The sequence below is a fragment of the Sphaerodactylus townsendi genome, linkage group LG08 (genome assembly GCF_021028975.2).
Source record: "Sphaerodactylus townsendi isolate TG3544 linkage group LG08, MPM_Stown_v2.3, whole genome shotgun sequence".
Classification (NCBI taxonomy): Eukaryota; Metazoa; Chordata; class Lepidosauria; order Squamata; family Sphaerodactylidae; genus Sphaerodactylus; species Sphaerodactylus townsendi.
This window is the reverse complement of record NC_059432.1, coordinates 110,358,891-110,386,493: the sequence shown is the minus strand read 5'-3', so window position 1 is coordinate 110,386,493 and position 27,603 is coordinate 110,358,891. Positions and strand designations below refer to the sequence as shown.

Genomic DNA, 27,603 nt, shown 5'->3' with positions numbered 1-27,603 from the left:
TTGCTCTCACTCCAAATGAGAAATCTATAGGTCAGTGTTGGCGAACCTATGGCACGGGTGCCAGAGGTGGCACTCAGAGCCCACTCTGTGGACACGCGCAGAGTGCCCCCCCCCCACACACATCTAGGCTAGCCTGGGCCGCTGGGCTCAATTATTAGCATTAAAGCTAAGACCTAGTTTTGGGGAAGTAGTGTTGGTAACCCTGTGAAGTGTTGTTAAACCCCACTGATTTTCATGTGAAGAACTAAAGTGTGATCCTTTACCTGGGAATAAACTCGGTTGCTGGCAATGGGGCTTGCTTCTGAGTAAACCCTCCTAGGGTCGTGATTCACCCATTGGAAGAGTTGCACAGTTGCTTCAAAGCAAAGCCACCGATTACCACCAAGCTTACTCCTGAGTAACGCATGCCTTGGAACCAACCGCTTTTTCTAAACTAAAACCTCAGTATTCAGGTTAAATTGCTGTATTGGCATTTTGCAATAAATAAGTGGGTTTGGGGTTGCAGTTTGGGCACTCGGTCTCGAAAAGGTTTGCCATCACTGCTATAGGTTGACTGGAGGAAAGGCCATATTCAGCATTCCCATCTTCACAAATGACAGAAGAAACTGACAATGTTTGGGGCACTCTTTAAGCGTGGCATCCGGACTGAAGTGTCCACAAAGTTTATTTTATTTGCTGCTTGAAGAGGTACCGTGTTTCTCTAAAAATAAGACAGTGTCTTATATTAATTTTTGCTCCCAAAGATGCGCTATGTCTTATTTTCAGGGGATGTCTTATTTTTCCACTCCACAGCTGCATGCTCTGGTGTTCTGTTCGACGGGCGTGCTTCCAAACAAAAACTTGGCTATGTCTTACTTTCGGGGGATGTTTTAATATTTAGCACTTCAGCAAAACCTCTACCACGTCTCATTCTCAGGGGATGTCTTATATTCGGGGAAACAGGGTATGTTGCAGAAAAAGGTTCTGTAGAAGCTCCCCTCGTGTCTCCCAAGTGACCTCAGACAATCTGCTGGTAAAAATTAGGAATAAAAAATCTAGTTGTTAACAGTTCTGTTTGAGAAATTGATTGATTGATTTATCTGTCTTTGTGCTTCTTTCCCACCCATCATCAAAGTCCCTGGGTGAGGTGCAACAATAAAACATTATAAAAGCATCATAAAGCTACCTTAAAAACCCTCCCCATCCCCCACCCTAGCCCTCTTCAAAACATGGTGCATATGTCTACGCCAGGAGTCTACAATTTGGGCGTCGTTTATAACCTCGCTGCTTGACATTTTGTGGTTGGATCCATGTCACGTGGCAGCCATTTTGTGATTGGCTTCCTTATCCTGTGTCAGAATTGCAAAGCTACCCTCAGGCTAAAAACTATCAGTCCATATGCATGACAGTCACAACGATGTACAATGAGTTTAAGTTTGTAGTATATCTGTGCTCTCAGACTATAATTTCTGTAGTGCTAAAAACCACATTGTGATTTACAGAATAAAAGACTTTTTAAAATAAAAAGCTGGATGCTATACAGTCTAGCGAGGAATGGCACATAGTTTGTACGGGTGCGGGGTTAGAGCTATCCCCAGGATGGCTTCTCTGTTTATTTTCTTCACCCCTTCTGGCAGCTGGAACCGGAAGGCCCTCATCAGGCTGGTGAAGAGGATGAAGAGCATGGTCCTTGCCATCTTCTCTCCCAAACACACGCGAATTCCTGAAAGAGGAAGAGTTGTATAATGCCACAGCAGTCTAGCAAGGCCAACCTTAAAGGGTACAGCACATACAAAACCTAGGAGAGCAGATGTCTAACCTGATCTAAAAGATACAGTGGGGCGTTATGAAACCAAAAAATGGAATTCTGAGGCACCTCACATCTGCTCAGCCATAGGGACTAGAACCTTGCTTTTTGGAAGCAATGGTCTCAAGAACCGTCCCACATTTTATGCTTTTCTAGAACCCTGTAGCATTTGGGGTTGTGAATATGTTGTTCTGGTTGCAGTATCAGGCTGATTCACACTAGCCTGACAAGAACCTTTGATCTCCGGATAGGAGACCAAAAGGCCTTGAATAAATTGCACCAAGGAAGCTAGGAGGTCAAGCGGTGGTACGTCAAAGAGGTTGATTTACAACAGGGCCAGAAAATGGAGTTTACCTGAAAACCTAGGGAAGGAACAAAGAGAGTCTAATCCAGGCTGGGCAGGGGAAAGCAGCTCCTGAGCCCAGGTCTTTGATCTGAGATTGCAAATACCTTAACAGACCAGGTGCTCGGGAGCAACAGCCGCAGAAGGCCATTGCTTTCACATCCTGCATGTGAGCTCCCAAAGGCACCTGGTGGGCCACTGCGAGTAGCAGAGAGCTGGACTAGATGGACTCTGGTCTGATCCAGCTGGCTTGTTCTTATGTTCTTATGTTCTTATGTCTGAAGCAAAAACCTGCCTGGGACAATGCTGTTAGCTGAGAAAACAATGCTTTTGAAACATTTTCTTATTTTCTGGTTTTCTTAAAACAAAACCTTTGACAACTCAGTGGTTTTTGAGTATCTGAAAGGAAAAGAACCCAGGATTTATAAGGCAGGCTTAAAGTTACCTCTCCTCCTGGAATACGTGACATGATGACGGCTGGTGAGTTTAGGAGGGTTAGTAGGAAGCTGTTCGTTTAAATACACGTGAAATATTAGGCGTTGTGTTACCTGCTGAGAAGAGCAAGAACGCGTCTTTCTTGACGAAATTCCCATCCTTGTCCAAGAAGTGACCTGGGTTGAATTTGTACGGCGTCTCCCATTGCTCAGGGTCGTAATGGACGGAGTAAAGGTTGGGGAGAATCATGACACCCTGCAGGGAAATGATTCTGTGTGAGTCTGAGGCCCCCCAGCCTGAATGTTTAGGCACAACAGATGGGCACCTCAGCAATAAAGTGTGTTTACTTCCCCGTATTGTGTCCCCTATGGTGTTCTTTGTTTGGAATCAGGGCAACATTTATTAGAAACAAGGGCATGGGTTGTTACTTTTAAGTTTTGGCTGCGTCTTTGTTTCTGCACTGACCCTAACATTTTGTCCCAGTTAGAAATGAGAGCGCTTCAGCTTTCGAAATGGTGGCTACATATTGTAAAAAAGATCTTTTCCTTGGGCTTCTCTTGGGAGGCCCTACAAATGCTCACTGCTCTGAAGATTTACCATCGCTTAAAGTCTAGATTATTCGATCAAGAATATCAATTTCTCCTGAGCAAAGCACAAAGCTCTTGCTCTCCAATATTCTTTGGGATTATCCCTCAGAAATCTAGCACTGCTATATACCTGGAACATCTTGTTAATTACAATTGCAGATGGGTCATGACTAGAGCAAGGCGTAACTCTTTTCCGTCAGTACATATTCAAGGTCGCTTCTCTAATATCCCACAAAATGAGCGTTGCTGTCGTTTCTGTCCTAATACAACTGATTCACTTTCTCATATTCTGCTTCACTGTTCAAAATACAGCAACATTAGAACTGATTTGGGAACTGTATGACCAACAGGATTTATGCTCCTTTCTGATAAGATAAAAATGGCTAAGCTTCTAAATAACTCTAATGCTGAAATCTCTGAAGCTGTTGCTACATTTTTACTCTGTGTACTGCAAGTTGTGCAATAATGATCTTTTTATTGTATTTGGAACTCATGACACACTCCGGTTTTATGCCTAATAAAGGTTTTGGATGTGGATTTGCTGTTTACTTCTTCTCTTCTTAGCAAGAGAGCGTGGGTCATGGCACGTTAGGCTCACATCTTGCTCACAGATGACTGTCAGAGCGTTCTCTCGCCTGCCCTCAAAGAGCAGGGTTGGGGTGTGAGGCTTCACACCTGGCTGTGGGGAAGCAGTAGTCCCCCCCTTATGTTAATGAACCTTTATGCCTATTAAAGGTTAATAAAGATAAAGAAAAGTTAATGAACCTTTCTCCTTTCCTTTCCTTTTCCTTTGATGCTTGCAACTGTAGATAACTAGAAGCAACCGTGGCCCCTTCCCAGCAGGAAGGGGTGGCAGGTGGCTGAGAACTATCACTGTGCTGGCCTTGAGATGCTCAATTCCCAAACAACTCTCTTTCCGCTGTATTATTCTCGCATTCCATGGGAACTAGGGAGGGGGGATTTATGGCGGGAACTCTGAGGGGATAAAGGGGATATTTCCATAGTTCACAAGAACTGGCTTTCTGAAAGCCGGGTACTAGCTGTTATCAATACAGACTTCTGATCCAGCATCCAGATTAAGATCTGACAGTGCCCTTGTGCAAACAGCATCGGACAGGGACTGGAAAATGGAGGGCACCAAACCTTGTCCTCACTGTTTGGCCTTCACATGCCCCTTTCAAAGGCAAGCAAGATTGAGTGGAGGATAAGGTGGGGTGAAACCGGCTGCAAGCTCTCAATGGCCCCTTCCGCACACGCAAAATAATGCATTTTCAAACCACTTTCACAACTGTTTGCAAGTGGATTTTGCTATTCCGCACAGCTTCAAAGAGCACTGAAAGCAGTTTGAAAATGCATTATTCTGCATGTGCGGAATGAGCCAATGTGACTTTACAGTAAAACTAGTTGCTGACTGAGGCCCAGGATGATAAGATACAATCTGATCAGAAATAGATGCATGGATCCTGGCCCTTTCCACACAAATCTTTTAAAATGTTTGGAGGCAGGAAATAAAAGGTTTCCTCCATGGAGTTCTGCATTGTTTTTACCCCAAAAATGTTTTATTTGCAGCCTCAAAATGTTTTAAATGAATGTCCTTTTAAAATGATTCTTTGGTTGAAACGTTTTGAAAAAATGACTTCAGTTGCCTGTGCAATTTCTTTAAGACGTTTTCCACACCTCTGCGTTGTCTCCGGACTTCCTCTTTGGCACCAATTTCTGAGCTCACTCCATTCCCCTTTGCCTGTTTATTTGCACCGTGTCTGCTTGTTTTTTTAAATCGGGGGGGGGGGGCATTAATCTTTGAAGCTTTCAGAATACTGTGCAGAGAATTGTATCACGTGAAGCATCAATTCTACATCTTGCTCAAAACAAGAGAGGGGGAAATCATGTAATAGCAGCCAAGAATTGTTTCGAGGGGGTTAGTACGGACATGCATCATGGTCAAGGGGGAGGAGACTGAGAGGCTTTCCGCACTGACAGAGTTGTACTGGTTTCTATCTAGGTTCACCTCAGTGTATCCGCACTGCAACTGAGCTCAACGTTGTTTTGTCTCAGTTCCCCCCTCCCTCAGAACTGCGAAATCCCTGTCGCAGTTATGAACTGCACCTTTCTGCTGGAACAAGGTCGACACTGCTTTGAAGCTTCGAAGTGCGGACGCATCGAAACGACACCTCATCCGTTCAACCAATCAGGAGCCGCTTTTGTGGCATGCGCAGAACGGGAGAGTCGTGGCAGGCATGTAACTGTAAACACTGTAAAAAAGAACGCTCCCGTTTCCCATGGTAACACAAGCTCCAATCACGATCGAGGAGTGGAACAGGCACCAAGATGAACCCGCCCACTTAGCTTGGTTCCAGGGGGCCAAGTAAGTTGCTGTGCGGAAAGCCTGGAATCTCCCCCCACTGAAGGGAACCGAGTCAACCTTAGCTCCCTTCTGTAGTGCGGAAAGCCCCTGAATACCTTTTACAAACATTTCAGGTGGTTTGTGCAGAAAAAGCCATAATCTTGCTTTACTGATTAATTGCATGACTACCAATTAAAAAATTCAAATCCTCACCTTGCTAAGAGGCATTCCTTTGATGCTTGTGTTCTTGGAACTCTTGTGGAAGACCCCCACGGCAGACAGACTGCTAAACCTTTGAGTTTCGTGGAGCACTGCGTTGGTAAAGGGCAAGATTTTCCGATCCTCGTAGCGGATAACGTGGGACGGGTCCAAGACGGTGTCCAGCTCCTCTTGGACTTGTTCTGCCAACCAAGAGAGATGGCTCTTGAACGTTCAAGGGATTTTTAAAAATGCAAGGTGAGCTTTCCTTGTGCTGTTTCCTTACCGTCCGAGTCAAAAATACATTTTCCTCCTCATCTCTCTGATCACTGAAAGCCCAGTGGTGGGATTCAGCAGGTTCGTACCACTTCGGCAGAACCGGTTGTTAAAATGGTGCTTGTAAACAACCAGTTGTTAAATTATTTGAATCCCACAACTGCTGAAAGCCTAGTGGTTGACAAATCCCAGGTACCAGTTCATAAATACAGGTTTAGCAGCTGGGGTTGGGTTTCATAAAATCGTATTTCTCTACTATCCAGTTTACATTTTGACTATGTGAAGTAGCATTTCTTGAGGCCTCAAAAATAAGGTTGTAAACGGCAGGCTGGGAATCTTCATGCCATGCAGGGACACAGTCAAAGCTATCCTGACAGTTGGCCATCCAGCCTCTGTTTAAAAACCTCCAAAACCACTCTCCAAAACAGTGTATTCCACTGTCAGACAGCCCTTACCTCAGGTTGTACTAATGCCCTATGTACCATCTGATGCCCTATGTACCATCTGGGCATATCATCCATGGCAATTTGTCGATCCTCTCCCGGGGTGGGGGGGGTATGGAGCAGAGAGTTGGGGTTTGGACGCCACCTCTGTACCAATGGGCTTATGTGAGTTATGATAATGCTACTGATTTTAATGGATTTTAACATACCTTCTGATTTATACTGTTACATTATGTATATTTTGTTTGTTGTTGGGTTTTATTGTACACCGCCCTGAGTACTTCAGGGGTAGGGCGGTCTATTAAATTTAATTATTAATTTAATAATGAAAATAATAATATTGTGCAAAGAAGCTGATGAAACTGTAGATCATGTCCTCAGCTGCTGCAAATGATTTATGCAAGAACTACAACATAAGAACAGCTAAGAACTGGTGGGAACATTGTCCAGAGAAAGTAATGGAAAATGAGAAGGTCAAGATCCTGTGGGACTTTCGAATCCAAATGAACAAAGTGTTGAAACACAATAACCAGACATCACCGTGATCGAGGACAAGAAAGTGACCATCATCGACATAGCAGTCCCCGGTGACAGCAGGGTCATTGAAAAAGAACACAAGAAGGTCACTAGATACCGCGATTTGAAAATCGAGCTTCAGCGTCTATGGCACAAACCAACTGAGGTTGTCCCAGTGGTAATCGGCACCCTGGGCGCCATCCCGAAAACACTAGGGCAGCACTTGAAACATCTTCGAATTGACAAAATTAACATCTGTCAAATTCAGAAGGCAGCCCTGCTGGGATCGGCACGAATACTACGCCGATACATTCCAACACTGAACCAGATGAGGCAGAGGTAACGACTGGCAGAATCAAACGGCTGGTAAGATCTACAACAACAACAACAACAACAACAACAACAACAACAACAACAACAACAACAACAACAACAACAACAATAATAATAATAATAATAATAATAATAATAATAATAATAATAATAATCAGACCCTTGGTTTACCCAAATCAGTCTATCCAACTTGCCTTCTGTAACTGGCAACAGTTTTTTAGTATCTCTGGCTGAGGTTTTTCACATCACCAACTACCTGATCCTTTCAACTGGAGATGCCAGAGGTGTAACTTGGGACCTTCCGCAGGAGAGGCCGTGCCTCAGAGGTACAGCATCTACTTGGCTTACAGAATGTCCCAGGTTCAATCCCTATTAAAAGGATCAGGCAATAGGTGAGGTCAAAGACCTCCACCTGAGACCCTGGAGAGCGGCTGCCAGTCTGTGCAGACAATGCCAACCTTGATGGACTGATTCAGTGTAAGGCAAGGGGGATGGGCTGTGGCTCAGAGGTAGTGCTTCTGTTTGGCATGCAGGAGGTCCCAGGTTCAATCCTGGGCATCTCCAGCTGAAAGGACCGGGCAGTAGACGATGTGAAAGACCCCACCCTGAGATCCTGGAGACAGCGGCTGCCTGTCAGAGTAGGCAATACTGACCTTGATGGACCAACGGTCTGATTCTGCACGAGGCAGCTTTGTGTGTTCATTTCCCTATAAACCAAAGAAGAGTTTGGATTTCTACTCCACCTTTCTCTCCTCTAAAGAAGTGGTGGCGAACCTATGGCACAGGTGCCAGAGGTGGCACTCAGAGCCCTCTCTGTGGGCACTCGCGCACAGAGTTCATCGTGTGGGAGGGGGTGGAAAATCACCCCCCACACACACACATCTAGGCTGGCCTGGGCATGATCCTTTACCTGGGAGTAAGCTCGGTTGCTGGCAATGGGGCTTGCTTCTGAGTAAACCCTCCTAGGATCGTGACTCACCCCTTTGAAGCGTTGCACAGTTGCTTCACTAAGCTTACTCCCGAGTAACACGTGCCTTGGAGCCAACCGTTTTTTCTAAACTAAAACCTCAGTATTCAGGTTAAATTGCCGTGTTGGCACTTTGCAATAAATAAGTGGGTTTTGGGTTGCAATTTGGGCACTCGGTCTCAAAAAGGTTCGCCATCACTGCTCTAAAGAGTCTCCAAAGCTGTTTACAAGCTCCTTTCCCTTCCTCTTCCCATAACAGACACCTTGTGAGGTAGGTGGGGCTGAGAGAACCGTGATTGGTCTAAGGTCATGCAGCAGGAATGTAGGAGTGGGGAAACACATCTGGTTCACTAGATAAGAGTCCGCTGCTCACGTGGAGCGGGGAACCAAACCCGGTTCTCCAGATCAGTTCTCTTAACCTCTACACCACACTGGCTCTCATAAGAAGTCTCCACTGCTGAATGAATGCCTTTACTCCTTCTTCCCAGGAGAACCAACCAGGAAGAAGCCAATGGATACTTTAGCATATCAAAAAGGGGGCAACGAAGTCCTTTGAGAAGCATCCTTTCTGACCTTGTATCTCTGGATGTTCCACCATGCAGAGAAGCGCCCAGCGTAAGGCGACCGTGGACGTGTCTGAGCCAGCAATGAATAGTTCCAGGATCACCTGCACCATGTTTTTTCCTGTAAATGTAGAGGCTGGGTCACCTTTACACTGGAGGCAAGAAAGAAAGAGACAGGCTTTGGTACTTTGTTTCCTCAGGTATGTAATAAATTACCTAATGTGAAGGGAAAAGCGGGATACCCACTTTTTCCTGTAGCATTACCCATGAAAAGCGAGTTTCTTTTAGTCCAGATACTGTCAAAACAGCTGAGTTTTCAAGATTTTATTTTTTAAAAAGGAAAATAGAAAACAACAGAATGCGAACAGGTTTCCCTCAGCAATAAAACAGTTCCAAACATATAAAAGCAATATTGTAGTAGGCGTGAATTGAGCAAGTCTCTCCAAGTCTGAATCAGAATGTGTATCTGAATGTCTGTATCTGAATTGTCCCTAGCTTTATGTCAGGGTTTGCATGACCTTTTCCCCTTTATCCAGGAAGAGGCATATGACCCCCACCAGAGCCGTAGCAAGGGGGAACCATGCTCGGGGTATGTGTGTACACTGCACCCCTGCAACACCCCGGAACACCCCTGCACCAGCATGCACCAGGTGCAAGTTGCCCCCCGCTGTCACCTGGGTCATACGCCACTGTCCCCACTATATCATACTGAGTGATCTGTCAGTTCTCAAAATGTTGCCTTGGAAAGTCTAATTTCCTCTAATTTCATTGAAGCCAGAGGGCTTAGAAGGGAGTGACTTTGTTTAGCAAGGCACTGTTATGCACCAATCTTGGTCCTCCTTGATCTGAGATTGCAAATGCGTGAGCAGACCAGGTGCTTGGGAGCAGCAGCAGAAGCAGCAGAAGGCCATTGCTTTCACCTCCTGCCTGTGAGCTCCCAAAAGCATCTGGTGGGCCACTGCAAGTAGCAGAGGGCTGGACTAGATGGACTCTGGTCTGATCCAGCAGCCTCTTTCTTATGTTCTTAAAACACAGCCACAGTTTTACAGCCTTAATGAGGGGCAGGAGGCCCACTTGTTTGGGACCTAGCCATGTTATGTCAAGAAAGGACCAAATGCTTGCCAAGCTGGGTGAATTGTTTCTAAGTAAACTTAAGGAAAAATACACTTTCTTCACAGCCTGACGTGGATGGTCCAGGCTGGATCTCATCCTGTCTTGGAAGCTGGTTAATTCGTGGATGGGAGACCATCAAGGAATTCCAGGGTTGCTACCCATAGGCAAGCAACAGCAAACCACCCCTGTTCATCTCTGGCCCTCCAGGGTTGCCCTGTGGCTTGACATTACTTCCCACCACCCACGTGTCACTCACATATGACACCCAACCTCCTTGTGGACCGAGCATATATGTCAATGGAGAAATGTACACGTCTGTTCTAAAGTTCTCCCTGGCCCCTACAAAGGAGTAGCTGTGACAGAAGCCCTAAAGTTTAACTAGGGCAGGCAAGTATGTCACCCATAGTGTCTTGGATCTTGGATCCCCTTGTGGTTTACACTGGAGACCAGGCGTGGGGATAAGGAATCCTCCAATATCTTGTTGCAGCAAGAAACTCTGCACATGCTCTGAGGATCCTTCAAAAACCTAGATAATGTGTGTTGAGTTGGACTAAACTCCATGCACCCTCTTAATGGCATTTCACTAATATTTCCAAGCCCACAACCAGGGAAAAATCCCCCAACTGGGTAAAAAAAAATCACAAAATGGCCAAGAATTGTCTCAAGAGGGTGAGTGCAAACAAAAGGGAGGGAACTGAACTTTTTAGGAAATTTGTGCGGAAGGGCCAGAGTGTTACAGGAAGTTTTCCTACCAATTTAAACAGTTGCTCCACCTCTGTGCAAGCGACATACATCTCCTGATTTGTTGTGGGTCCCAATTAACTGTGGTCTGTTTGCTGGGGAGGAAAACCACTTTTGTGCGTGTGTGCCTGCGTGCGCTTACTTTTTCCACTTGAGCAAGGTATGAGTCGATGAAATCCCGCGGCTCTTCGGGCACCCCGCCCTTCTGATGTTCTCGGATTTCATTCTGTACGAGCCTTTCCAGTTGCTTCCAGTGACTCAGCGCTAACAGCGTTCTCTGAAGGATAGGTTGCAAGGGCTTCATGACCATCGGAAAGGCTTCGTAGAGCTGCGTGGAAGAAAGGCGTCAGACCCTCGAACGTGGAAATAACAGAGACCATAGGAAAATCCTAAAGCAGTTTATTTCTAGCAACGCGCAGGGTAACAATCTAAAGCTGAATCTAAGCTCCCCAGTTTAGATCCAGAGATTATATCCTTCAAACACCCCCCCCCCCGTTTCGCCCCACACCAAATGTCCCTCGCAGTTTCCACAACATTTGCACCACAGAGCTTCAAAGGATCTGGGAACCGTTCGCACCTTCTTGCAAGCGTTGGCGCCAGGAGGTTGCCAGGAAGGGAAGGGGGAAACAGGAAAGCATTTACAGGAAAACATTTGCAATTCTTACACAGCAAGACATCTAGGCACTGACACAGGGAGGTTGTGAATGAAGGAGAGGTAGAAGCCACCTTGAGTCTCCTTACAGCTGAGAAAAGCAGAGCATAAATCCAAACTTTTCTTCTCCATCCCGATAATACTCACTCTTGGCCACATCTTCCCACTGAATTGCTGCATGGCCTTTGAGCCGTCAATCAAGTGCTGGAAAGTGTCCTGCTCAGATGAAAAGGAGTGCCCGAAAAGCATGGTGGCAATCACATTGTTAATGGCAGCGAGGAAGGGACCGGAGGGATCTATTGGCTTTCCTGTGGATCGAGAAAAGGTGGAAGATGTCTATGGCCCCTTCCGCGCATGCAGCATAATGCACTTTTGATAGCGGAGCCAGAAGTGATTTTATTCCACTTCTGGTCTTGTTTTGAGATTGGGGGGTTTCTGCTCTACCTGGGCATGTCCCCTCCCAAAACTACAGGACTACTACGAGGCATTTCAAATAAAAAGTTTGATGGGAATTCAGGTAGACAAAAGAGACAGATGGATGAAGTTTGAAAACGAAATAAATCTGAATATTGGTAGCTTTGGAATATATTCAAGTTGTTCAAAAATAGAAAGACAAAAATTAAAAGGCCCTCGAAAAGTGTTAATGGAAATTTGGGAGAAATGGAAGGGGAAATGGATGCCAGGGTTACTGGATGCGACACCACTTGCGAGCATGGTTGGACAGGAAGGAGCACAAGCAATAAGATCTCTACATAGACAAGGAATACATAAGGTAGCACAACTGTATAATGAAAGAGGAGAATTAATACCGTTTCCAAATCTTATAGAGAAAGGAGGTAAAGAAAACTGGTTATTATTAAGAGGAATTTGGGAAAAGATAAAAGCCTCCAGGATGGAGGAAGAGTGTATAATGAAAAATTGTATAAAAATATATGAGGAAAGAAAAGGACAAATGTTAGGGTTTTTCATACAAATACATGATAGAGGATCAAGAATTTATGGAAAGAGCTATAAAGGAAAAATGGCAACAAGATGGAGTGAAAGACACAGATCTTATTAAACGGACTATAGACAATATAAATAAGATAAAAATAGATAAATATGCAGAATTGGAGAAGAAATTAATATTAAAATGGTATAGAACACCGAAACAGTTGGCATATATGATAAGTGGACTCAGTCCGAAATGTTGGCATTGTGGGGATAAAAATGCAATATATACCCATATGTGGTTAGAATGTATAGAAGTAAACAATATGTGGGAAAATGTGATAAAATATATAGAAAAATATGTGAAGGTAAAAATAATAAATATAGATTTACTATTTATGGGTATATCGGATTACACAATAATAGAACAAAGAAAGAGAAAGCTTCTCAAATTCATGATCAGAGCGGCCCATGCAGTAATAGCATTGGGGTGGAAAGACAAAAAAATATGGACAATACCTGGGCATGTCCCTTTCATTTGCTAAAACCATGAATGGACGTCTGACAAAAGGGACCCGGGAAGAAGCGCCTCCATCTGCCTTAATCCCACCAGCAGGTAGATAAGGGTGCCGTCGTCGTTAGGTTTCGTTTCCTGGCCCAAGCACACGAAGGACTCTTTGTGTTTTTCCCGCCTGTACCTACGTCATCGCCTCGCCCTGCTTCGGCCGCGAAATTCAAGAAGGGGCTGCCCACCGCACTCTGATTGGTTCCCATGTATTGTAGATGTATGATTGGTTATCATGTATTTTGTGAATTAATGGTTGTAGGCTGTCCTGTATTCTCCCGGACACCCGGTGGGAGAAAGTGTATTTAAAGTGTTGTAAAGCTGCTAGGCAGCGCAGTTGCCGTGGGCGGAGGTGCTGACACGTAGGTCAGCATCTCAATAAAACCTTTTTATTATTTACTATACTCACTGTGTTGGGTCCCGTTTCTGTTCACCTGCGCTGCCGAGAGCTGGTTGGTCTGGAGATACTAAAAGCTACCAGGCAGCGCGGTAACACTTTCAATCCACTTTCAATGCACTTTGCAGCTGGATTTTACTGTGCGGAACAGCAAAATCCACTTGCAAGCAGTTGTGAAAGTGGATTGAATATGCATTGTTCTGCATGTGCAGAAGGGGCCTCGGAGACCCAGTTTCAAATCCCCGCTCTGCCACGAAAGATTGAAGGAGGGTAAAAATGGGGCCGGGAGAACTGGGCATGCTACCCTGTGTCCCTTCTATTTTTGAGCTGATATTATGGTACAGTTATCTAAAAAATGGGTGTCAGATGTTTGAGGGGGGCACAATTTGATAGGTTGCCCCATTAAGACCTGCCCCTGCGCCACCAGCAAGGGTGGGATGATTGGGACAACAAGCAAGGTTGGTGTAATTGGAACCAGTTGATTATTAACAGGCCATTGTTCCTGTATGGAGATTTGTGGGCCTGCTGTATTCTTCCAGCTCCTAGCAGCTCTGGCAAAGAAGGGGGGATCTGTTATAGTGACCTCAGGGGCTATTGGGATCGGATTGCCACTCTGTGCTGGGAAACTCCTGCAGATTTAGGAGTGGAGCGGGGCGGGGGGGGGGGGGTGGTTTGGGGAGGGGAGGGACCTCAGCAGGGCATAATACCAGAGCGCCGACCCTCCAAAACAGCCATTTTCTCCAGGTTAATTGATCTATGTATCCGGAGTGCGCGTCTCAATCTGAGAGATCTCCAGACTCAACCTGGAAGATGGCAACTCAGTATTGGGGGGACAGCTCATCGAGAGCTCTGGCTGTAAATTGGGAGCAGTGCTGGACTATTGGCTTTGGGGTTGTTGGGTGTGTGTGTGTGTATGGGTGTGTATATATATGTATATGTGTGTTTATATATATATAAACACACATATACATATATATACACACCCATACACACACACACACACACACACATAAAAGCAGTGTGTGTGTGTGTATATTGATATGTGTGTGTGTGTATATATGTGTGTGTATATATCTATCTATCTATCTATATCTATCTATATCTATATATCCATATCTAAATATCTCTGTCTGCCTGTCTGTCTGTCTGTCTGTCTGTCTATATCTATATCTATATCTCTATATCTATATCTATATCTATAGATAGATGGATGGATGGATGGATGGATGGATGGATGGATGGATGGATGGATGGATGGATGGATGGATGGATGGATGGATGGATGGATGGATGGATGGATGGATGGATGGATGGATGGATGGATGGATGGATGGATGGATGGATGGATAGATGGATAGATGGATAGATAGATAGATAGATAGATAGATAGATAGATAGATAGATAGATAGATAGATAGATAGATAGATAGATAGATAGATAGATAGATACAGAGTTAACTTTATAATTTCAGATGTATGTGCTCACTAACATGAAACAATGGCTATCTGACCAATAGCTAATTAATAGATCAGGTCATAAACAGTGACTTCAGCAACTTCTTTACATACGAACAGTTAGCCCTTTTGTAACTGAGTTGTGACAGACACTTGCAAAATCCCAACAGAGGTTTGGGTCAAGAGAAGCTGATTCACCCGACCTCCGACTTATTCTCCCTTGGATGGAAATAGGACTACTTGCTCCCAACTACAATATTACCTCCAAAGGCTAACTAATCTGTGTCGTTCCCAGCTGTAACAGCATGATGTTAGCATAGATGGTTTCAAAAAACATAGAAACAGTACTGTACCACGGCTACATAAATTGACTTTAGCGTCAGAGCACAGAATGATTTAGCCCAGCAGAATATGTCACATCCTACTGTCTGAATATTATATATTATATAATGTAGAATATATGATATAATTGCATTTTTGGACAGATGATAAGATATTGATTTGTGGGCAAGACCAACTAAACTGCCGATGAAGTGGGAAAAGCTAACCATGAAACGGGCAATACGGGAGCTCGTCACATTTTTGGACTTTTGGGTTATTCCTAATTGTGCACTTTTGACGCATTGATTTCCTGGCAATACTTTGACTTACATTTTGTAGCCTTGTTTGCATTGTTTACTTTTATATACCCTGGTTTGCGCCCTCGTTTTACTATATCTGCGTGTCCAGCAATTTATGTCGCCTTGGCACATGTTTAATTTAGTACATACTAGTTGTTATAATATGAATTGCTTTGTAGAAAATTGCATACATCAATGAAGCTTTCGAAACAGGATTGAACTGGCAGCCGGCATGCTTTTGCTCGGCCTTGGGAATCATTGCAGAACATTCAACTGCTTGTAAATTATCCTGATGGGGATTCAACTGCTTGTAAATCACTTTGGTTGATTGCGTGGAAAAACAGAATAAAGAACCAAGAGACCATTTTACAAGTTCCACTAACTGGAGGAATTTATTGTTAACGATTACCATGCAGATATACGCCAGCTGATTGGCCTTTACACATGGGAGTTTTTGCATTTTTTTTTTGTATAAAATGTGGAAGTGGCAAAAGATAGCTCCAGGAATTGGCAGAAATGCTATGGTAAAAACCATAGAGTTTCCAGCGATTCCCAGAGCTACCCTTTCTGTCATATCTGAGTTTTACTGTGTAGTGATACGGTGATGTTCCTGGTGGCAGAAGAGCTGCCAGGCAATGCCATGGCAACCAGAGAGAGGACTGTGGGTGGGGATATGGGGGCCTCATGATGGGTGATAGGACTTGCCAGTTAGGTGACTCCAGCCATACCTGGAGTTCCAAAACAACAACATAGGAACCACAAAAACTTCTAATTAACATTAAAGAATTTCTATTTCAGAACTTTAAAGATGAGTGTTGATATGGACATATAGTTTATGATGTTTTAAGCCATTGTATTTATTCATACAAGTTATATGAGAGTAATTCACTGGGCACCAAGCACTTCAAAAACTAACTTTCGTTGGAAGAAACGAAACTCATAGAGCAGCCTGACACTGAGCTTTGATTTGGGAAAACAGGGCCCCTCAGTTGGGACTCTTTAGTTTGGAGAGGAGACGTCTGAGGGGGGATATGATTGAAGTCTATAAAATTATGCATGGGGTAGAAAATGTTGACAGAGAGAAATTTTTCTCTCTTTCTCACAATACTAGAACCAGGGGGCATTCATTGAAAATGCTGGGGGGGGAGAATTAGGACTAATAAAAGGAAACACTTCTTCACGCAACTTGTGATTGGTGTTTGGAATATGCTGCCACAGGAGGTGGTGATGGCCACTAACCTGGATAGCTTTAAAAAGGGCTTGGACAGATTTATGGAGGAGAAGTCAATCTATGGCTACCAATCTTTATCCTCCTTGATCTCAGATTGCAAATGCCTTAGCAGACCAGGTGCTCAGGAGCAGCAGCAGCAGAAGGCCATTGCTTTCACATCCTGCATGTGAGCTCCCAAAGGCACCTGGTGGGTCACTGCGAGTAGCAGAATGCTGGACTAGATGGACTCCGGTCTGATCCAGCAGGCTATTTCTTATGTTCTTATGTTCTTAGATAAGAAGTTAGCAGAAGCTCACAAATACAGATAAAGATGAAGTAAAATCTTAGTTGGTATAGAAACCAGTAGTTGTTATAGAAACCTTTTACGCAAGGTGTTTTTGACTTAAGTTTTCCCAAATATGGGAATGGGCAAGGTGTGGTAAAAGGTGGGATGAGATGACCAGGTCTGTACGTCTTCTTGACTCAAACCAATGGTCAGAAGACAAGGAGGGATGTTTGTAAGAGGGTATAAATTAAGTTACGCAAGCAACAGCCCCTTTGAACCTCCTCCCTGTTGCTAACAGAGGAGAGTTCCCTCTTCTGTGCAGAATTGAATGAAAACAACAAATCTCTGAACACTGAAGAAGCTTTTGGATGGTTATTTTTGTAACCGGTCAGAGCTTTTGCTCTGTGGACAGGGCTTTTGCCCCTGTGCCTATCAATATTAACATGGTATTTGTTCAACGAAAACACTTGCTTTCCTACCAATTCCAATTCCAAAGCCTTTATTGGCATTATAAACTACAGAGTTAGTAGAAAAGTAGAAAAGAGGCATTTATCTACTAACTGAGACATTAAAACATTAAAATGCATTAAAACATTAAATACATTAAATACATTAAAACAATGTTAAACATTCACAACCACGCCTTGTAAACCGCACATATAAATTAGTTAACCATTACTACTATGTAGACAATGATTGCGCCTGACCAAATAGTGCCTCAAAAAACTTGCAACATTCTCACATACAAGATCACAGGACCCATTGAGTAGAAAGTTCATCACAGATGGTAACCTGACAGCGTTTGAGCTCTCTACCAATGGACAGATGTACATGGAGCGTATAGACTCGTATATTGGACACTCCAATAGTACATGTTGAACCGTCTCAACAACGGCCATGTTACATTGACATAACCTGTTCTCATATGGAGTGTTTTTATACCTGCCAAGAGTCATAGCGTTAGGTAGAGCATTAAAATGAGCCAAAGTGTACACTCTGCGTTGTTTGGGATTGCACAGAATGTACAGATAGTTGGCACAGTAATCTGATCGGACAATTCCCAAGGCCTGTGGGGAGCAGCTTTTCCCCCCCTCCTTTCCTACCATGAGATCCTCTGAAGATGCCAGCCGCAGATGCAGGCGAAACGTCAGGAGAGAATGCTGCTAGAACACGGCCACACAGCCCGGAAACCACACAGCGCCCCCAATCTGTTTGAATAGATTTTAAATTCTACAGAAAGGGATTTTTACCATTCTGTCGGGCAAAGGTTTCAATCAGGACGCCAGCTTCTTGCTGAATACTGTCCTCCAAGACCGGCTTCCCCAGGCCCAGGTTCCGTAGCGTCATGAGGCTGAACCTCCTCTGCTGCTTCCAATGATGGCCGTTGGAAAATAGGACACCTGGCATCACAAAGAGATTGGGGGGGGGGGGGGTAACAGTTTAGAAGAGAAAAGCAAGACCTGCTGAGAGAAGAGGGTGTAAACCGCACTTGGAGTCCTGTGTTCAGTTCTGGTCGCCACATCTCAAAAAGGATATTGAAGAGATAGAAAAAGTGCAGAGAAGGACAACGAGGATGACTGAGGGACTGGAGCACCTTCCCTATGAGGAGAGGCTGCAGCGTTTGGGACTCTTTAGTTTGGAGAGGAGACGTCTGAGGGGGGGATATGATTGACGTCTATAAAATTATGCATGGGGTAGAAAATGTTGACAGAGAAATTTTTCTCTCTTTCTCACAATACTAGAACCAGGGGGCATCCATTGAAAATGCTGGGGTGAAGAATTAGGACTAATAAAAGGAAACACTTTTTCACACAACGTGTGATTGGTGTTTGGAACATGCTGCCACAGGAGGTGGTGATGGCCACTAACCTGGATAGCTTTAAAAGGGGTTTGGACAGATTTCTGGAGGAGAAGTCGATCTATGGCTCCCAATCTTGATCCTCCTTGATCTGAGATTGCAAATGCTTTAACAGACCAGGTGCTCAGGAGCAGCAGCCGCAGAAGGCCATTGCTTTCACCTCCTGCACGTGAGCTCCCAAAGGCACCTGGTGGGCCGCTGCGAGTAGCAGAGAGCTGGACTAGATGGACTCTGGTCTGATCCAGCTGGCTTGTTCTTATGTTCTTAACAGTTTGCAAACAACTGTTCACATAGGATAGTTTACACACTCAGCCCCCCTCTGCACGGGCCAATAAACATGAGTGTAGGACGGTAAAAAACCCATTTGGGGGCGGGAACCTTCCACAGATCCAGCCCCTAAAACTAGTCTGCCCCATGTTATTTCCCCAAAACCGTTTTTTTTAAAACAATCGTGCTGTTCGCAGATCCCGGGTTGCAGCTGCTCACAAGCAAACGGTCGGGCAGGAGGCACTTTATTTGCCTCTGTTTTCCTTTTTTAATTTTGCTACTTGCATCTGCGTAGCTACACAGGTGCAGATGGTGGTATCGTGAGACATCAGCATGGCTGTGGGGGTTCGTTTGTGCATGCCTGTAGCTGTGCATCGGTGGGAAGTAAATAAAGAGATGCATCTCCATGAGAAGGTGTGAACAGCAACACGGATTGTTTCTGTGGGCTCCAGTTGCTGCCTGCACGGATGCCAGTGAAATGTGAATGTGAAAACAGGAAAACAGGTTCCTCTATCCTGACTGCAACCTGTTATACATTTGCTGTGTGGAAAGGGCCTCAGGCAATAGAGGATTCGGGGTTTTTATGAGCCTGTAATTGGTTTCTTGATCAAAGCTTTCCAGCTCAGAATTTCCACTTACACCAGTGGTTCTCAACCTGGGGGTCGGGACCCCTTTGGGGGTCGAACAACCCTTTCACAAGGGTCGCCTAAGACTCTCTGCATCAGTGTTCTCCATCTGTAAAATGGATAAATGTTAGGGTTGGGGGTCACCACAACATGAGGAACTGTATTAAAGGGTCGCAGCATTAGGAAGGTTGAGAACCACTGAGTTACACTAAGGCTGGGTTTACTTGCATTTGTGCTGATGCAACTATAGGAGCTTTAGTTCTCGCAAACTCATACTCTGGGGATCTTGTTGGGTTTTAAGGTGCTACTGGACTTGAATCTTGCTCTTGGATTGCAGGCCAACATGGCTACCTGCCTAAAACTGTCTGGGTACTATTATATGTAGAGAGAGAAACACTATTGTTTCACTAGATCCCAAATAGGCAGATCCCACACGATCTAGAGAACTGGGGTTGATTCTCCACTTCTCCACACGAGCAGCAGACTCTTATCTGGTGAACAGGGTTTGTTTCCCTGCTCCTTCACATAAAGCCTGTTGGGTGACCTTGGGCCAGTCACAGTTCTCTCAGAACTCTCTTAGCCCCACCTACCTCACCAGGTATCTGTTGTGGGAAGAGGAAGGGGAAAGAGGTTTGTAAGCAACCTGGAGACTCCCTACAGGGGAGAAAGGTGGGGTTTCAATCTAAACTCTTCTTCTTGAAACACCTACCTACCTATCAGAGCCCATCAAAATTCATTCATCAGCCAGAGGAATTTTGTCCAAAAACATGTATAGCAGCGCTGGAATTCATACACTTTACCTTGTAATTAATTGTAACTGTAATTAATTTGAACAGCTACCGCCTTGATTGCCTGCTGTAAAAACATGAAAACATAAGAAAGAGCTGCCTGGATCAGACCAGAGTCCATTTAGTCCGGTACTCTGCTGCTCGCAGTGGCCCACCTTTGGGAGCTCACATGCCCTATGTGAAAGCAAAGGCCTTCTGCTGCTGCTGCTCCCGAGCACCTGGTCTGCTAAGATATTTGCAATCTCAGATCAAGGAGGATCAAGCCCCTTTAAAGCTATCCAGGTTAGCGGCCATCACCATCTCCTGTGGAAGCATATTCCAAACACCAATCACACGTTGCGTGAAGAAATGTTTCCTCTTATTAGTCCTAATTCTTCTCCTCCAGCCTTTTCAATGGATGCCCCCTGGTTCTAGTACTGTAGATAGTGCTAAGGCTCAAATGCCACCTTAGAACTATCTTGTTCATTTATTATTTTAAAAATGGATTTATTGTCCAGACTGACACATACCTTGTGCATCATGTATTAGGTCTTGGAGAAAAATGGGAACAGGCCGTTCCGCAAAATCCTCCGAACGAGTGACCAGAACTTCTTTCACGGCTTGGTATCCATTCACCACAACCATGGGGGTGGACCCCAACCAGAGCGTGTAGACGTTTCCATATGTTGAACTCATCTAGAAAGGAAGAACACACGCGCCATCAAGAAGAGAATGGGCAAGAAGACAGAGAGCTGAAATATTGTAAAGGGGGATATAAATCCAAACTCCTCCTCCTCCTCCTCCTCTTCTTCCTCTTCTTCTTCTTCCTCTTCTTCTTCTTCTTCTTCTTCTTCTTCTTCTTCTTCTTCTTCTTCTTCTTCTTCTTCTTCTTCTTCTTCTTCTTCTTCTTCTTCTTCTTCTTCTTCTTCTTCTTCTTCTTCGCTACCCTGAACCTTCTTGGTTGTTCCCCACCCAGGCACTAATCAGGGATGACCCTGCTTAGCTTCCAGCTGAGCTAGCCTGGGTCTCCCCGGTCAAGTTGCCACACTCTACCTTTTCTCCAGATTTCAAAATTGCTGACAGCCCCAAATGTTCTTATGTTCTTTTGAGGGTGAGCAGCTCCAGAACGGGAGTATAGGCATATTTTTGGGCACCAGCAGATGTTTGCCTGCAGGTGGCAATATTGCCTTGTGGTTGGTGGTACGTAACAATGATGGAATCAGTACAGTTGATTTTCTGTAATTTATTCCCTTAAACATTTCCCCCCCCCCCCCATCGGTTGGAAACTAGAACAGAAGAAGAGAAAGAGGCAAATTGCAAATGCCTTAGCAGACCAGGTGTTCGGGAGCAGCAGCAGCAGCAGGCCATTACTTTCACATCCTGCAGGTGAGCTCCCAAAGGCACCTGGTGGGCCACTGCGAGTAGCAGAGTGCTGGACTAGATGGACTCTGGTCTGATCCAGCTGGCTTGTGTAACCTCTATCTGTGGGTTCTGTGGGGCAGAACTTGGAATGCGTTTGCAACAACAAAATTTAAAAAACAAAATGGTTTACTTTCTTAACATATAACATCAACATTTAACATCACACTTCAAGGTCCTGTTCAGGTTGCATTTTCAAGTCCTTATATTTACAGTCTACTGATATTGCCAAGTCCAATTCTTCTTTGCAAGTGGGTTGGCTCCTGAAGACTCCAAGGGCTTGATGGACAGGATTCAGCAGGATGAAGGTTTCCAGGAGAACTCTCACCCATTACAAACACAAAAACCCAAGGTCCGAGTCTGGTAGCCTTGTCTCCTCCAAACTACATGAGCTCTTCAGCCTTCTGCTGCTTTGAGTCTCCCCCCCTTTCTGGGCCAACCCATTCTGAGCATGGGGGTTACACTTGTTCTTATGTTCTTATGTTAGGCCTTCCAGATTGGCAGCTATGTTTGAGTCCAGTAGAACCTTACAGACAAGCAAGGTTGCTGGGTCCATTTGCGCATCTCTGTACCAGGAGTAATTGGCCAGTGTCAGTGAAGCTGGGAGCAATACCATAAGGGGCCCAGAGACTATACCCCTAGAAGAGTCACTCAAGGTGGAATGGTCACATCTGAGACACCAGACTAATGATGCATCCACCCCCTTCAAGGATCAGTGGCCAAATCAGCAGAAGACAACGGACTGTTCCAAAGGTGAGGGGAACAGAGGGATCCTTAACGGCTAGCTACTGGGCAGCAGCAAGCAGTGGAAGATGATACTGATGGAGAGGATCTTTTCTAGACAACAGCAGCACCATGCCAGCTAATCGTGCACAGGAGAAGGCAGTGGACTCCCAGGATTCATGTGGAGGAACGGGGAAATAAATCCAGGTCACCAGACAAGAGTCCGCTGCTCATATGGAGGAGTGGGGAACCAAACTTGGTTCTCCAGGCTGGAGTCTACCTGATCTTGACCATTACTTTTGGCTTTTGGAGTGTCCGGCCGCTGATGTGCCCCCTCCCCCCCCCTCTACTCTAGTTTCCTGTGCTGGGGTCCCTTTACCACCTATGGGACCCCTCCCCCCCCCTTTTGGGAAGGTTTTTTAATAAGAATTTCGTTGCTGATGCTGTTTTTATATGCTGACCGCTGCGTTTATTTTATTTTAAATGGATTTTAATTGTATGTTGTTTAATTTGTTGTTCACCACCCAGAGCCCTTCGGGAGTAGGGCGGTATAAAAAACTCAACAATAAATAGATAGGTAGGTAGGTAGGTAGGTAGGTAGGTAGGTAGGTAGGTAGGTAGGTAGGTAGGTAGGTAGGTAGGTAGGTAGGTAGGTAGGTAGGTAGGTAGGTAGGTAGATAGATAGATAGATAGATAGATAGATAGATAGATAGATAGATAGATAGATAGATAGATAGATAGATAGATAGATAGATAGATAGATAGATAGATAGATAGATAGATAGATAGATAAAAATAAATTACGCCACACTGCTCTCAGTTCAGTTGCTGGCTTGAATGGATGCAAAAGGAAAATTCAAAGCTATTCAACACATATAAATGAATGTGGAGTATGAGAAGCACGAATCCAAATAAGCTTGAAATCAGAGAACAAGAAATGGAACATGGAAACGCCGCTGTCCTAAAGTGGAGTGAATTAGAGTATTTTCAGTCAGAAAAGTGCAAAGGGTTTTACTTGGGATGTGACAAGCACAGAAGAAACAGGGTTGCTGTAATAGCGAGGCGAGAAGTAGCACAAGAATTCGTGGTTCTATACTGCCAAGTTTGATAACATGATATCAATCAGACTTTATCAAAAGCTTGTCAACATAAACATCATTGCAGTTTATGTCTCAACTACAGATGCTGATGAGGAAAAACCTGAAAGCTTTTATGCAAGTGTTACCGTGCTGCCTGGGTAACTTTATTTCCCCAGAACTGCCAGCTCTCAGCAGCGCAGAGGAACAGAAACAGGACCCAACACAGCGAGAATATTTAGAAATAAAAATGACTTTATTGAGATGCTGACCTACGTGTCAGCACCTCCACACCACGGCAACTGCACTGCCTAGCAGCTTTACAACAACTTAAATACACTTTTCTCCCGCCCGGGAGTCCGGCGGAGTACAGGACAACCTACAATCATTCATTCACAAATGCAGGGGAACCAATCATACCTCTACAAATCTATGGGACCAATTAGAATCCAGAGGGCAGTCCCTTCTTGAATTTAAAGGCAACTAGAAATGAGAGTAAGCACATTAAAGGCACAAAGGCGGGAAAAAAACACAAAAGTCCCTTTGGGGTGCTTGGGAATTCAGGGAAAGCGAAACCCTATGCGCTTTCCTTGGCACCTTTAGCACACCCTGCTAGTTGGATTGGGCAGATGGGGGCTTTCTTCGAGAGGTCTCTTTTTTTTTTTGTCCAACGTCCGTTCATGGATTTTAGCAAATGAAAGGGACATACCCAGGTAGGCAGCAGGGAATTTGAATTCCCTCCACCTTAGAGCTAAGGAGGGTTCCATGCCACCAGACACCGAGAAATCCACCAAAGGAGCCCTACAGAAGCAGTGGGGAATTCCTGCAAATTACCTGTGCAAGCTTTGGTTCCCTGTATCCTGGCTTATAAAGAATAAAAGCCCATCAAGCTGCATTGGCGTAGGAGTTTAAGAGCTAAGGTGTAATCCTAATCCTGGGAGGAACTGGGTTTGATTCCCAGCTCTGCCGCCTGAGCTGTGGAGCTGATCTGGGGAATTCAGATTAGCCTGTACACTCCCACACATGCCAGCTGGGTGACCTTGGGCTAGTCACAGCTTCTCGGATCTCTTAGTCCCACCTACCTCACAGGGTGTTTGTTGTGAGGGGGGAAGGGCAAGGAGATTGTCAGCCCCTTTGAGTCTCCTGCAGGAGAGAAAGGGGGGATATAAATCCAAACTCCTCCTCCTCCTCCTCCTCCTTCTTCTTTATTAACAACAAGATCAGAAATTGGATAATTCATTTCTGACTCCTCTATCACAAGTGTGAAACTGATCACACACCTAATCGAGACATGCAGATAATTACAGGTAACTGGAATGCAAAAGTAGGAAACAAAGCAGAATTAAATACTGTTGGAAGATTTGGTCTAGGTTTAGGAGCATGAAATGAAATCGGAGACCAACTCAGTTTAGACAATTTGTTCATTGTGAACACATTTCAGGCAACCAAATAAACAATGGTATGGTAGACCTCCACCCAGAGCCCAGCCAAGCACAGAAGCAGGAACCAAAGAGGAATTAGGAAATACTCCTATTCTCTCCTGCACAAAGGCAAACACACTCCTCCTAGTCTTGTTTTACTTGGGGAGTTGGAAGGTCAAGAAGGGTGGGGATCCAGCAGGTTCTCACCAGTTCCCGAGAGTGGGTTACTAATTATTTGTGTGTGCCGAGAGGGGGTTAATAATTGGGTCCGCTTTTCCGTTAGAAATTCCATTAGGTCAAAAAATCATAAAGTCCTGTCGTTTCCTATGTGGCTGGTTAGCGAAGGTAGTAAACGGGATCATTCTCCCTGTTGGGCTGTTTTCAAAACATGCTTTAGAAATATGGTAAAGTTCCTTGTTTAAGGAAAGTCTCCTTCTTTTGATTTCTAGAAACAAAATGAAGTATTTGAACGTATTAAGTATTTGACAGGCAGTCAATTAGAGGAGAAGTAGTTGTTTCTGTTGGCAGTAGACGATAGGACTTGCTATAATGAGTTTAAATTATGGACAGAAAGATACCAGCTGGAAATTAGGAACTTTTTTTTACAGTAACAGAGAAATTATTAATGCCTCGCCCCTGGAATGCCCGGCCACGCCCACGCCGCACCCCGCCCAGCCCCATTGGTGCTATGCCACTGTTTGAATCCCACCACCATGGGAACCTGTTACTAAAATTTTTGGATCCCACCACTGGTTGGGCCAACACAAAATGGCTGCCAGAGCTGACTTCAGCCACACAGTGAAGCATCTTGCGCTGTGGTCGCAGCTGTTGCCCAAGCAACAGTTTTAAAAAATCCACACAACCAATCAGAAGCCTTGCTGGGCAAAAGCCCCACTGTGACCTGTCCACTTTCTGAAAACTCTTGGCAGGCACCAAGAAAGGTTAGCACTTCGGGGACCCCTTTCTACTATCAGATCTCTACCATCTCAAGGTGTAGCCTATTACATTGCTTATTGGATTCCCCCAAAGTATGCCCCTTTCTTCGTTCACATTTGATCCTCCTGTCTCTCTCACCAAGGTCTTCCCAAGTCAATTATCTGACCAAAGGGTGCAGACCTGTGGGAAGGAAGTTGGCATTTAGTAGAAGAGATAAGAAATAAGAAGAGATAAGAAGAGAGGTGGAGGCTGCTGAGAGGCGTGGCTTTCTATCAACTCTGTTGCTCTCTCTCTTGAAGCAGCAGCGTGCGGCTAACAGTGCATGCAGGTGTCTTACTGAATATGGATATATCTTGAGGGAAAGCGGAAGATACCGAAAGCTCAAGGCGGAGGCAATCTTTAAAAGTTTAATATTTGAATATCTAAACAGAGTTAGATATGAAGGCAGGAAGCCAGCAGGGGCGTGGGGGCTTTCCAGAGGTGGGATCCAGCAGGTTCTCACCAGTTCCCGAGAGTGGGTTACTAATTATTTGTGTGTGCCGAGAGGGGGTTACTTAATGGGTCTGCTTTTCCGTTAGAAATCCCATTAGGTCCAAAAATCATAAAGTCCTGTTGTTTCCTATGTGGCTGGTTAGCGAAGGTAGAAAATGGGAGATAATTCTCCCTGTTGGGCTGTTTTAAAAACATGTTTTAGTAATATGGTAAAGTTCCTTGTTTAAGGAAAGTATCCTTCTTTTGATTTCTAGAAACAAAATTAAGTATTTGAAAGTATTAAGTATTTGACAGTCAATTAGAGGAGAAGTCGTTGTTTCTGTTGGCAGTAGACGATAGGACTTGCTATAATGAGTTTAAATTATGGACAGAAAGATACCAGCTGGAAATTAGGAACTTTTTTTTACAGTAAGAGTTTTTTACAGTAACAGAGAAATTATTAATGCCCCGCCCCCGGAATGCCCGACCACGCCCTGGTCGTGCCCCGCCCAGCCCCATTGGCGCTACACCACTGTTTGAATCCCACCACCATGGGAACCTGTTACTAAAATTTTTGGATCCCACCACTGGTGCTCCTGAAGCCAACTGAAAGGCTTGCCGCCAGTCCCCTTCCTGCCAAGAACCCCGTCCAGCTTTAAACTGCCGGATGCGTGTCCGAAATCCACCTGGCTGCAGGTGGGGGAGGGGGGAGGGGTTATCAGTGCTGCCTTTGATGGTTTTCCATCAAGATGCCCCTGTCTCCACCCAGTAGACCCCCCAACACCCCTGCTCCCAGAAGAAACCAATGGCAGCCGCATTCTCATGGTACCTTCAGCAAAGTTTGATGGTGGAGCTTAAAGCGAAGCAACCCCAGGTTGCCAATGAGAGGCAGCGGGGCAGGTCCTGTAGGCAGTTTGCTTCGGGCCACTTGGACCTTCAGGAATTTCCAGGCTAAGAAAACAGCAAGGAGACCCAGGAGGGCTGGAAACAGAGGCAGCATCTTCCTTCCGAAGCTCCTCAGATCTCTGTTCCGCCGCGATTGCTCCTTCCACCACTGTCTGCCGACAGACTGCACTTAAGTAACCTCCCGGGCTGTCCTTATATGGACATTTCAAATATTTGCCAATCTACAAATGTCAGTTTCTTTTTTGTAATCAACTTCTGTCCCTTGCCCTTAATTGCAGTTCGACACACTGGTCTTAGCAGGCGGGCTCAATTACGTTTATTTCCTGGTTAGGGAAAGTTCCACTTTCCTTGCCCCTCCGGTACAATAGCCATT

At 44.9% G+C, this 27,603-nt stretch overlaps 1 protein-coding gene across 1 annotated transcript; it reads right to left on the bottom strand.

The window, feature by feature from the left end:
* Positions 1-1,251: 1,251 nt before the first annotated feature.
* LOC125438096 (cytochrome P450 2J2-like) lies at positions 1,252-27,324 on the bottom strand. Its single transcript, XM_048506276.1, has 9 exons — positions 27,154-27,324; positions 20,809-20,974; positions 18,011-18,160; positions 11,445-11,605; positions 10,788-10,973; positions 8,802-8,943; positions 5,709-5,896; positions 2,678-2,819; positions 1,252-1,702 (listed from the first exon to the last, which is right to left on the bottom strand). Exons 1-9 carry the CDS (start codon positions 27,322-27,324, stop codon positions 1,524-1,526), a joined length of 1,485 nt encoding a protein of 494 aa, XP_048362233.1. The 3' UTR covers positions 1,252-1,523.
* Between the last annotated feature and the right edge of the window lie 279 nt (positions 27,325-27,603).